This window comes from Petaurus breviceps, unplaced genomic scaffold, assembly GCF_028583685.1.
Source record: "Petaurus breviceps papuanus isolate PSGF00001 unplaced genomic scaffold, PetGlider_PUasm1.0 207, whole genome shotgun sequence".
Lineage (NCBI taxonomy): Eukaryota > Metazoa > Chordata > Mammalia > Diprotodontia > Petauridae > Petaurus > Petaurus breviceps.
Genome location: NW_027185850.1, coordinates 35,067,792 through 35,080,249, shown reverse-complemented (window position 1 = coordinate 35,080,249; position 12,458 = coordinate 35,067,792). Strand labels below are relative to the sequence as shown.

Genomic DNA, 12,458 nt, shown 5'->3' with positions numbered 1-12,458 from the left:
AAGATGCTGGAGAATAATATGCAGGAAGCTGTACCTGGTCCTTCATTTATCAGGCCTTTACTAAGTGCCCACTGCATGTCAGTTATTGTGCTATTTGATGGGCATACAAATAGAAAAGCAAAGCAGTCTCTATCTTTAGGAAACTGCCTAAGCATGTGGGGTCAACCAAGGTTAGGCTGGAAAATGGGAAAAGGAATGTGTAATGGTGGTCCAGTTTTTCGAAGGCTTTGCAATAGGGGAGCAGTAGATGCGAATAGTTTGTTCCTCCCAGCTTCTCTGTCCACTGTATTGGCATTTACTGGGCCTAAATACCATCCCTTCCCCTGGATTGTTTCCACAGAACTTGTACCTGTATCATGATGCTGTACTATAGTTTTGGAAGGTCTTTACAGAGTGTATGTTTGTTCCCTTGTCATCTCTTTGGCACATGTCCTAACAATCAATGAGGTACCGGAAGCAACTGTGTTAATTCCATGAATCTTGGCATTTCTGGAGTATAAATTGTTCAATATCTATGATTAATAGAAGGAGTATACAATATTGGTAAGTGAATCAAATGATAGACTATAGCAAGAACTTCCTTTGGGTGGACAGGTGAACTGAACTCTTCTTAGGAAGTTGCTTTGCTAGGAGTGTAGCATCTGACAGTTCTGTTCTTTTGCTACCTGCCCATTGGACTTTTAGTGATAAGCCATGAAAAAGTGAACTTTTACTTAGGTGTCATGAATACTGCAGCTCAGAAATAAGAAATAAATTGGGACTCTGATTAATGCTATGTGAGATGAAAGTCTTTAGAATCGAAGCATTTTTATCAGTATGAATGGGCACCTTTGGTGAGAGTGAGAGATGTAAGATAGAGAAGGAAGCAAGCCATCTTAACAGTTTTTTTTTTTTTTAAAGCAATTGGGGTTAAGTAACTTGCTCAAGGTTACACGGCCAGTTATTATTTCTGGGTGTGGTGCTGAGTATCTGAGCCCGGATTTGATCCAGGTCATCCCAACACTGGAGCCAGTGCTCTTACTCGCTGAGCCACCTGGCCGCCCCTAAGCAATCGGGGTTAAGTAACTTGCTCAAGGTTACACGGCCAGGTGTTTCTGGGTGGGTGCTAAGTGTCTGAGCCCGGGATTCGATCTCCAGGTCTTCTCAACACTGGAGCCGGTGCTCTTACTTGCTGTGCTACCTGGCCGCCCTCATCTTAACAGTTATAATGGCTACACTCCTGAGATGAAAGCATGTCTTTGACAAAATTTAGATTTATCATTGCTCCAGTTTGGTAGGGTTGCAGCAAGCTTATCTGTATTGATATAAGGTTCTTTGCTTTACCACAGATTTTACAGGGTTGGACATATTGGCAAATGTGTAACTAATGTGGCCGTCAAAAGTTCCAGTCATCAACATGTAAAGTTTTAAAAGGGCTAACTTGTCTTCTAGTACTGTTATAGCAAAGGTAGAAACTTGTCCCTGGAATATTATGGTGAAAGCTCTGTAGTCATGAACTGAGATGTAGGTACATATTTGATTTATGTAGTTTGAAATTAAGTGAATCCATCACAGTAAGGATTTCTTTGGGCTTGTTGAGAGTCATGACAACTTGGAATGTGAACAAGTGGGTCTTGGATATTAGCAGATAAAATTTAGTATGTCTTATAGAAGTTGAGGCAACACAAAGTTTGTCATTGGTCAGAAACACCTCTTTGCTGTAATTTATTTTCCTACTGTAAAAATGACAATTTTCTTGAAAACACATAAATACTGGTGTCCTGTAAAATAGATGTTGCTAAAATTGAACCTCCGAAAAATATGTTGGTTACACTACTAGTTTCTCTGGGAGTTCTTTTGTTTTTTTATGGTTGGTGTAGACAGTGATGAAGTCCTGTACTCTCTCAGTATGGCACCTTCACAGATCTCAAATGTTTCTATTTCTGTGAAAAACTCCTCCCATATCATGTAGGTCATTTGTGTGGCAGTCACCTAAGAGGTCTGTGTCTCGGGAAAGTTGATATGTCTTGGGGGAAGATGGCTCTCCAGATGATGTTTTTGTAGCTTCAAGGAGATAAATTTGGGACTAGGATAAACTTGGTTTTTTAAGTTCATGGCAGGTATATTCTGTCATTGGATCCCTCTGGAAAACTTTGTGCTGATTAAGCACAAAGAGATAGAATCACTGGAAAAGCTGGTGATAAAGTGACTTCCTATGAAATTGTGGAATTGTTTTCTTCAGGAATTTAGACACTGTGGGCATCATCCCTTGCAGTATAGGTTCTGCCTTGTTTGGACATCTTCTGTATTGGCCTGATCCCATCACCTTTTGGAATGAGCACTTCTCTAACTTGGCAGATGTACAGTGCATAGCCACTAGTCAGTGCCACCCTGGAGGGCTGAAGCATGGGTTTGACCCAGTTTGGTGTGCTGGCCTTAGTCCTGGTAGTAGTCTAATCACTAGCCTCTAGTCAAGGCTTTTATCAGTGCCCTGCCTCAGAGCTTTTGTAGCCAGTGCTCTCAAAAGTTTTCCAAAACAAATACAAAAATAGAGTCTAGGAGTCCATACTGTATCTTTTATAACTTTTTTCATTCCTGCATGCTTTTCCCCCTGTATTTCTTTTATTTAAAGAAAGTATATGAACCTAACCAAAATTTAGGTAAATTTGGTTTTTCTAGAGTTTGAATTTGTTAGCTTATTAGGTAGAACATAAATTTAATTCATAGAATATTTGCATCTAAAATTACTTAATGGTAAAAGCCTTAGGCAATAAATACCTGTATTTATTGCAGAGGTATCAGAAGAAATAGTCAGTATAATAATAAAAAAGTAATCATTGAGTATTTTGACTGTTTGCCCTGTCCATAGTTAGCTCTAGGTACTCAGGCGATTAGAACAGAAGTAGAGAATGTAATCCATAACCTTGGACCTTCTTGTTTGGCATAAGAGAAGAGATGAATACACTGAAAGAAGAAATAGGTAGGTATAGGGTATGACTGGGCTAAAATGAGTACCGTTGAATGGAAGAAAGCTGAAAGAAAAAGGAGAGCTCTTGGTGTGTAGTGACCAAGGAATAAAGACTTAGGGCTTGGAGAGTTGGATAGGCCTTTGAGAGATAGATGAGTATGGTAATAACTTAGACACTTGGCATGCTCATTGTTGCCCCCACCTCACTGTACCTGTAGTGTTCCTTCTTAATTCACTGGCCCTTTACCTACTCCAAATCTGACCCCATTATTTCCCTAGCTCAGATCTTCCTTACCTCCTCTGGGAAAGCTTCAGTTAACTGTTGCAGCTTGTATTGGCTTCCATTTAAAAACAACAATAACAACAAAACCAAACCAAAAATTCCTTCTCAATTTGTGATCCATTCAGTATACCTTTGTACTTTGTTAGATTATGTTATTTCTTAATTATGTTATATCCTTGAGGACCTTATACATTTCTTGAGTGCTGGGACTACTTAATTTATTCATTTTGTAGTCAGGAATGACTGAGTTGGAATTCCACTTCCAGTATGGTTAGCTATGACCTAGCCATGGCTAGGTCGCTTAAACTTTTTGAGCCTCAGTTTCCTCTTCTTTAAAATGAAGATGATAATACCTATAGTCCTCTTCTTTAAAATGAAGATGATAATACCTATAGTTCCCATCTCACAAAACTCAAGTACAGCAACAGATGTCAAGTGCTTTGTAAAACCTTAAAAGTACTATATGAATGTTAGCTGTTGTTATATATTTATACTACTTGATCTTATTTCTTAATCGCTTTCTTTTTAGGCATGTATGGTGAATAAATTCAAGAAAACATCAATGCGTAAACAACTGACAACTAATGATTCAGAAACTGTCAAAGCAACTGACAGGATTGTAATGGAAGGTGGGTATCTTCTGACCAACTGAGTTTTCTAAATTGTTGCTACAAGTGTTTGATAAGCTTGGGAGCTTGTTGTGCTCCCTTTCTTTCTCCCTTTCTGTCTCTTTTGATTGATATTCAGAATTTCATGCATTTTTCAATTTTCTAAAAGAGAATTGGGACAAAGTCCTTTTTATCCAATTAGGAGAAAGATTCAGAATGTGAAGAGAAAAGATATTTGCTAAATACTTAAACAGAAAATCATTTTAAAGGCAGAGATCTTATTGTATGTATTAGATTTTCATATCCCCAGTATATAAGGGGTGGAGTATTTTGCAAAACATCCTTAAAAATCTTTAAGCCAGATTTATTGAAACTTCCTTTTATAAATTCAGATATTTTGATTTAGATATAGGAATAAAGAAGAAAAATGAAGAATCACGGTGAATAATTAATTGCATATTGTTATATGCTCCTTGATTAAAGCAAGTCCCAAAGATGTCTCTACGTGACTTTTAACACCCTCATCACCCTTTATTTCCTGATCTTTTTGACCTTTTCTGTGAATTTAACCTGGGTTTATTGTTCTTATTGTGCAATTATAGTTGTAGAGTATCTATCATTATTCTTTTGGTTCCATTTTACATTATATGTCATCCTATAATTCTTCCTAAAGTTCTTTGCATTCCTTTCTTATGGTAGAGTAATATAACCACCATGGCTTGTTCTGCCATTCTTCAGTGTCTGGATATTTGGGCTTGTTGCTAGTATGAGTAGTGAGTGTTACTGCTGGGTGTGCTTTTATATAGACTATTGTTTTTTTCTCTCATCATAAGTTCATGATGTTAACAGTCTCAGGCATAGAATCATTGACTTAAGGGGTGTGTATATTGTTTTAACACGTTTTATATAATTTCAGGTTGCTTACCCATGGTGGGGTGGGAATTGATTTGCAGCTCCACCCACAGTTCTTGATTTTACCATGGTTTGCCCTAGTTTGTTGTCTTTACCAATTTGATGGGTATCAGGTCAAATCATAAGAATTTTAATTTACATTTCTCTCACTTATAGAAATTTTTGGACTTTTTGATGTGATTATTGATAATTTATGGGTTTGCAGAACTGCCTTTTCAGTTCCTTGTGGTATGGTGGGACAAGAGCCCTGGATTTGGAGTCAGATGACCTGGGTTCAAATCCTGGCTCTACCACTTTGTGGCCTTGGGTAAGTTAGTTCATTACCCTGAACTTTTGTTTCCTCATCTGTAAAGTGAGGTAATTGAAAAAGATTGCCTCTGTGGTCCATTTAATGCAAATTTTTTGGTATTTTTTCTTTTTAAGTGATCAGATGAATCTATTTTGTCTTTTATTTTCTCTTAAGTAGTGCCTTGTTGAAAGACGTTATTTTCTCCTCCTTTTAAAAAATATAATTTATTAATATGGCTTTATCCTCTCTCTGTAATTTTCTCCACAGAAAATTATGAGTTACTTTTTAAACTCTTTAAACAATCTTTTTTAGGTTTAATTTCTAAAGTTCCATTTAGTATTACAGCAATAAATATTTTGGTAGTCTAAATGCTTCTAGTTCATCATCTTTTAAAATGAGCTTATACTTTAAAATAAATTTACAGAATGTGAACCCTTCTAAAATGAAAGAAAACTACTTATTTTTCCAGTTCCTAGCTTATATTCAATTGTTCAAAATAATTGTATTAGGTCAGGATTTCTTAACCTTTTTTGTGTCGTGAATTCCTTTGGCAGTCTGGTGAAGTTCATGGACGCCCTTTTCAGAATAGTGTTTTTAATTGCATAAGATAAAATGTATAATATTAGAGAGGAAAATAATTATATTGAAATACTTATTAGAAAATATTTAAAAAAACAAAAAAATAGTTCATGCACTCTCAGGTAAAGAACCTTGCATTAGATGATTATCATTTTTTGTATTAGGCATTTACATTTGCATTTACAAATGCAAATTTGGTATTGGGTCTCTTAAGGGTTAATGGTACTCATGTTAGGGGTAAGAATTTTTTTTTTTTTTGAGGAGAGGTTAAGAGTAGATGGCCAGAAATGAAATGGTTTATTCTGGAATGAAGTTATGTTTTAGTGTTTTGTCTTGGATAAAGAGATGATACATGAGAGATTTGAAGGAAATTAGAGGTGAGACATTGGAATCCTAAGAGAATTCTCTTTTGCACTTTCCTTCAGTTTGTCCTTTCTTCTTTCCTGAATCCTGCTGCAGAGAAGCTTCTCATCACCTTTTATTTCAATATTTAGTTATTCTCTGTCTCTTTCTCATTCTTTGAAATTATTGACTCACTGAAGAGCTCACCATATTCCTTTTTCTTTTAGTAGGGAAGTTAGATTGTAAGAACATCAGTGATCCTATGATCCATAATACTGGGTCAGACCCCCATAGTCTCTCCACATTTTCTTGGGTTGCTTCATAATGACACCAGAGGGAATTGTGTAATAAGGCAAATTGTCCTGTGTTAGCATTGCCTTTAAGTTTCTAATGTAACCCCAAACGTGCCTAACTCACTTTCTGCCTCATTGATACTCTGTTGTCTGCAAATTTATATAAATCTTGGTTAATTCTATTTTGGTTTATCTTTGACCTCTTCTGCCTTGTAGGGTAACACTGTCCTTGCCCTACTTTGTAAATTGGTAGTTGGCATATAATTTGGAAACTTGCATATTTTTGTTTGTATTAAGGTGTGCCAGACTGGTATACTGGGATTTGGTGAATTTATATTCACCCTGTCTATCCATAGTCTTCATAATTTTATGCAGTTTGATTGTATTTCTTGGTGGCCTCCATCTTTGCAAATTTGAGCATTGTAGTTTTTTTTCAGTCTATCCTCCTGTGTTATGGAATAACTTTTTTTTCTGCCCTGCAATGTTATATGGGGATGAAGCCTTATTCGTGTGAGGTTTCTCCTATAGAGAAAATGTTTATGTAAATCCTGTTCTTTTCTGATGTGTGTGTTCTTTGATCAACATAGTGGTTTCTCATATTTATTGAAATAACAGTATTTGACACATGATTTCGTCTATTACTCGCAAGGCAACATTTTAATGTTGCATTATGAGTTATTAATTCTCTTTAATAGTTGAATGTATTTTTTAGGGATTACTGCAGATGACCACATGATGAAAGTAGAGGCTGTACACTGCAGTGCTTGCAGTGTGTATGTACCTGCCTTACGCAGTTCGGTTCAGCAGCACTTAAAATCTCCTGACCATGCCAAGGGGAAACAAGTATGTTTGAATCTAGTCTAGTAAGCCATTGACTTCTCTTACATTTGTCCTACTAAGGGCTGGTTTCACACTGATCCCTGTAAATATCTTCAGGTGTATTGTATCTGAAAGTTTACTCAGATTTGTAGTTTTTACAATCATAATGAATGATTTTAAGTCTTTTATTTTTGAGGAGAGGAAAAATAAGAAAACAAGTAATGCTTTTAAAAATCGTTGGGTTTTCTCTGTGACTAAAAGTCCACAGAGCTCCCAAATCCTAAAAATACCATCCTTCACTGAGAGAGTAAAAACTTAGAATTTTTTTTAACTGACTCTGGTGATCTGTAGGTAGAGAAGACTTGTTAAAAGGAGGAAATGCATTAGAGTTATTAGATACTTGATCATTATATCATCTTTAGAAAATTGAGTTGCATTCTGGTTCAAGTAGTTTTGCTTCTCTGCTGGTCTAGCATTCAGCCATGTTGTATTTCATGCAAGGTCGTTATTATTAAGGTCAATAAGACGGTTTTGTAGTTTTGGGGGGTCAAAATTAGAACACTGTCCCAAGGATAAAGAAATTTAATACATCTCTTTTTGCTTTCTAGTGGAACATACTTTGAGAGTATTTGTCAATATTTTCATACTGATTCCTCAGGGATAAGACCTAAAACATTATTGAATCCACTTTTTATTCTGTGAATTTCAGGTTTACCATCCCTGTTCCAGCCATCATCCCTTCTCCTTCCCTCTTTGCTTTTGCCCATCTTCCCTGTTCTACTTTTTTGCCACTAGAATCTTCCCTTTAAACACCTTAATTCCTATACCCAAACCCAGTTTTAGAATGACTGTAGCTTTAGTGAGAACTGTTGCTCACTCTTCATGATAAGAAGTAAATCAAAAAAAGAGAAAGAGACAGAAAAGGAAAAGAAGAATAAAAGGGGGGAAAAGAACGAAGGTGGGGAAAAGGGGTTGAGGGCAGAAAAATTCCCTTACAGCTGTTACCTCTCAAGACAAGTCTCCCTAAACTTTTATTATTGGAACGTTATCAGGAATGTCATAAAGGAGAGGCAAATTTATTTCTTAATAATGAGCATATGTATGGATTCCCAGTCAGAAATAGGATTTATTTGTACAAGATAATAAATGATTAGTGATTTTTATTTAATTGTATTAAGGTTCAGAACCTTTTCAAATCTAGAAATCCTGTAGATTAACAGTTAGCTTTCATATCTACTGTTAGACTTTATCAGCAATTTTCAAATGTTACTGAAAAGGATTGATTTGAATAAAAGTGTTTATGAATCTGAATACTTTAACATGGATTACATCTTTTAGTATTTATGGGTGTTTTTCTTCTTCTTGTAGGCATATAGGGAACAAGTAAATAGAGAGAGCATCGTAACTGCTACCAGCCTCTTGAATAATCCAGTTGTAAAAGCCCGATATGAACTTTTTGTTAAGGTAAGAGTTTGAAAAGATTTTCCAGGTGTTGATATAATGCGGTGATGATTAAATTGCTACAGTGTTCATGTGTTACCATATTTAGATTTAATAAATTATGTTGGGGAATTACGCTGAGTGTTTTGAGTACAGATAGATAATAGGTAACTTTTTCTGTTTCTGAACCGTTTTATGGTACTTGAATGTTGCTTTGTATTACTGTACACAATTTTCCCCAAAAAAAGTGAATCACAAGTAATTGCTTCAGAAATGAGAAACCCTGGGTTACCTTTATGTCATGGTAAGACAGTAGAGTAGAAATTTGTGGAGTGATATCTCCTTTTCCAGAGAGTTATCTGTTGTAACAGAGGATTTAAAAAGAGAAAAAAAGTTCAGTATAGATTAACTATGCCGAAAGGATTAAATGCGAGTATGTATGTAAAGTGTTTTGCCAAACTTAATGCGTATATAAATGTTTGTTGTTTTTGTTGTCAGTGTCATATAGTCCACCCAAAGTATAAAAACGCTTTATTACCATTCCTAGACCATGGAAGCCCTCCAGTAACAGGGAAGTCGTACTTTGTAGAGCTTTACTCTTCCCATTTTAGATAGCTGTGAGAAAGTTTTGCCTTTTTTTTTTTAATGTACAATCTGCCTTTTAAAAATTTCTATATACTGGTCTTCTTTCTGCCTTTTTGGGCTTAGCAAAAATAAGTATGATTCATCTTCCATGTGACTTTCCTTTGAAGGAAGCTATCAGATCCTCCCTTGTTTTCTGTTCTTTAAGCCAAATATTCTCATTTCTTTAAGTAAATTCTTTTATGTCTTGTTTTCCAATTTATTTTCATCTGGCTCACTTTGTCTAGGTAAACTGCTGAAGCTCTCAGACTTTTGTAAAATGGATTCAGATCTTGACATAGTTCACTACCTGTGGTATGACCGGGGCATCTTTTTCTCTGTGACCTGTCCTTCCAGCAATGCAAATTTAGATTGTGAACTTTTTGGCCTGCCACATGACAGTGCTGACTCTGATTGAGCTTGTAGTCTCCTAAAATTGAATTAACCTCTAGAAGTAATTTACCCATCTTATAATAGCAGAGATGATTTTTGAACAGAGCTTCAGAATTTTATATTTATCCCCATTAAATTCCAGACTTTTGAAACCTTGTTTTATACATCCTGTTGACTGTTCTTCTCCCTAAGTGAGACAGCTGTGGTCTTGACAAGACTGCAGAAAAATCTGGAAGATTTGCTGTAGGAAGTGTCATGTTAGTTCCTAATTATGATATTGACTGACTATAGCTAAGTAGGCAGATTTCTATTCTGTCTTTTCTGGAAAAAGCAGTTATTCCTTTTTTGTCATTGCCTCAGTTTTTGTAATGTTTCCTGTCTTAGGTTTTTAGATGAGAATTTTAGGTGAACAGAAATCAAAGACTAAATTGTTAGCTATAATTTTTATGTAAATTATCTAATATGGTTGATATTTTAAACAAAACGATTTAAAGGCACAAATGTAGGTATTTTCAGTGAATACCCTTATCTTAGTTCTTAATGTTAACCAGCAATCATATAATCTAATAGAAAAGAAGAATGAAGTTCCAAATTATTTTGAAGGATTTCTATAAGCCACTAAGTGAATGTGTTTCTATCTGAATCTATTTCATTGAGTAGAGGAACATGAGAATGAATACCACATTCCTGTGAAGTGGCTGGGCTTTGTGGGCCTTTTCTGAGGCTCCCTGCAGAAATCCCTTGAGCTTGTTGACTTTAACGACTTTCTTGCTCACATCTACTCTTAAATGTTCTTGCGGTGGAAATGTAGGCTGAGCCGGTAGAACTGAAGTCCTACTGGTGAAGTAAAACCCTACTTTTTAGTCCAACCAGTGTAGTAATTTGTATTCTAGGTTCCTTTCAAACTTTAATTATCTAAAAGATGGTAATGATTTTTTTTTTTTGCAGAGTAGGACAGTAGCTCTGAATTAGTACTATAATTTGGAATGGAAAGCCACCTCCTTAGACTGCTACATGAAGCAAGTGAAATAGGCTTAAGTTATTAAGTGTTAACTTTCGTCAAGTCACTTTTGAGTTGTTAAAATGACATATTCCATTTTGTAAATATTCTCTTATTTTTGATAGTCTGTGTTTTTATTCTGCTTAGACCAATAATTGAGACATCCAGATTGTGTGTCTGTCATAAATTTTTAATAATGTTGACAAATTATGAAACTTGATTCATTCAAATGAAGTTTAAGGAGACTTATAAAAATATATTGACTCTGATTAGGAGTTTGCCTTCAGTTAGCCTTTATAACATTTGCTTTGTTTTTACTAAAAATTAATTGCATACATTAAAAAACTATTTCACATGGATGTGTTTAGAATTTCATTAGGAAGAAGGCAGAGGCTGTAGAGAAATGGGAAATAAGGTGGTATTTTCAGTAGTTTCACAGACCTCCTTGGTTGCTTTTTGTTGATAAAAGTTGAGATAAAAGGCACAAACATGCCTTATTCATGCTATGATCACAGCAGGTCACATGTATCTACAATTTTAGAGTGTTCAGAGGGCTTTCTAGGAATTTGATTCTCATAAAGTGAAGATATCACTTCCATAAACAGATTGTGATTTTTCAGGGTAAGAATCCCTTCGAAGCTGCAGATCAGAGTCAGGATCAACAGGGAGAAGAGTCTGATGAGGAAGAAGAGAAGATGGATGAACCTGTGGAGGAAGAGGAAGAAGCAGAGGAAGAGGAAGGAGCAGAGGAACAGACTGACTTCAGCACTGAACAGCCTGAAGAGAATCAACTACAATAAGGAGTTAGATGTAGCCGTTTTTTTTCTTTCCAAAATTGGTTAAGTGGAAGACTTTAAATAGTTTAAAATCTGAGTTGTTTAATACCCTGTGCATGCATTCCCTGATTTTAAAATTTGGTTATATAAATACAACATGTTTTGGATTTGTTTTACAAAAATGAAAGTAAGACTATTTTAGTAAGGCTTTTATAATAACCAAACTTAGATCCAGCAAATTGTATAATTTTTACTTTATTGGATGTGGAGGCTGAGATGTATAGTATTAATATGTCTATTCTAATCATTTTAACAGAAATGCAGCTCATGGGAGTAAATATTCAGAATGTATAAAAAACTTGTTGAATACTTACCCTTTGGAGAGATGAATGGGATGAATGGGCCAGAGCTTTTTGCTTCAAGAGTATGGCTACTTTTAGACTGCATTTCTCCGTGTATGCTTGTTTGTGTTAGGGTATACACTTAATAGCCTTTTTGTGACTGTGTACCAATTTATAGCAGAAAATGTTTTCTAGAAACATTTTTTTCCTGAAGTAACAACTTTAGATCAAATGTAATTTATCAATGGAGTATTTTTAAAATCAGGATTGTGTAGCTTCTATTCAGATAGTTAAAAAAAGGTGGAAAGAACTTCACTTATCTCAGTAATCATTTTTTTGACAAGTATGGATATTTCCAAATTTCATTTTAACCTGCATATAAAGTTAGTTTTGAATATTTTGCTGATGTTTAGAGATTTTTTTTCCGTGCCAAATCTTGATTTCCTTTTGATTATGTGTTTGAATACAGAATTGTATCATAACTGTTGTGAGTTCCTTTGTCATGCCTCCTACTGGCTGACACGTTCAGAATTTGTCATATTTTTGTGAATGTTGTCTTTTTTTTGGAATAAATAATCACTGAGTTCTAAAAAGATATTCTTATGTTTGCTTTTTTAAAAATAGCTGTGGTGAAGGGGTGGGGTGGATCTTAAGTTATTTTAACCATTTTTTTCTTTACTGAGTAAGTAAATAGAACATGAATGTTCATAACTGTTCACCTTTGATAATATTTAAAAGTACCATTGGTTTGTCTCTAATTGTATGTTTTCTCCAGTAATCTTAATGTAATTTTTAATTTAGGTATAAGGGCTCTC

At 35.1% G+C, this 12,458-nt stretch overlaps 1 protein-coding gene across 8 annotated transcripts in view; it reads left to right on the top strand.

Annotated features, from left to right (window-relative positions):
* The window catches only part of LOC138165097 (DBIRD complex subunit ZNF326-like), a 45,728-nt gene extending 33,490 nt beyond the window's left edge, over positions 1-12,238 (top strand). For all 8 annotated transcript variants that reach the window (XM_069093251.1, XM_069093258.1, XM_069093256.1 and 5 more), the window contains 4 exons: positions 3,760-3,859; positions 6,966-7,096; positions 8,441-8,536; positions 11,147-12,238. In XM_069093251.1, the coding sequence (XP_068949352.1) occupies positions 3,760-3,859; positions 6,966-7,096; positions 8,441-8,536; positions 11,147-11,326 (507 nt within the window). In that variant the 3' untranslated portion in view covers positions 11,327-12,238. The remainder of the gene's footprint in view (positions 1-3,759; positions 3,860-6,965; positions 7,097-8,440; positions 8,537-11,146) is intronic.
* Positions 12,239-12,458: the final 220 nt, after the last annotated feature.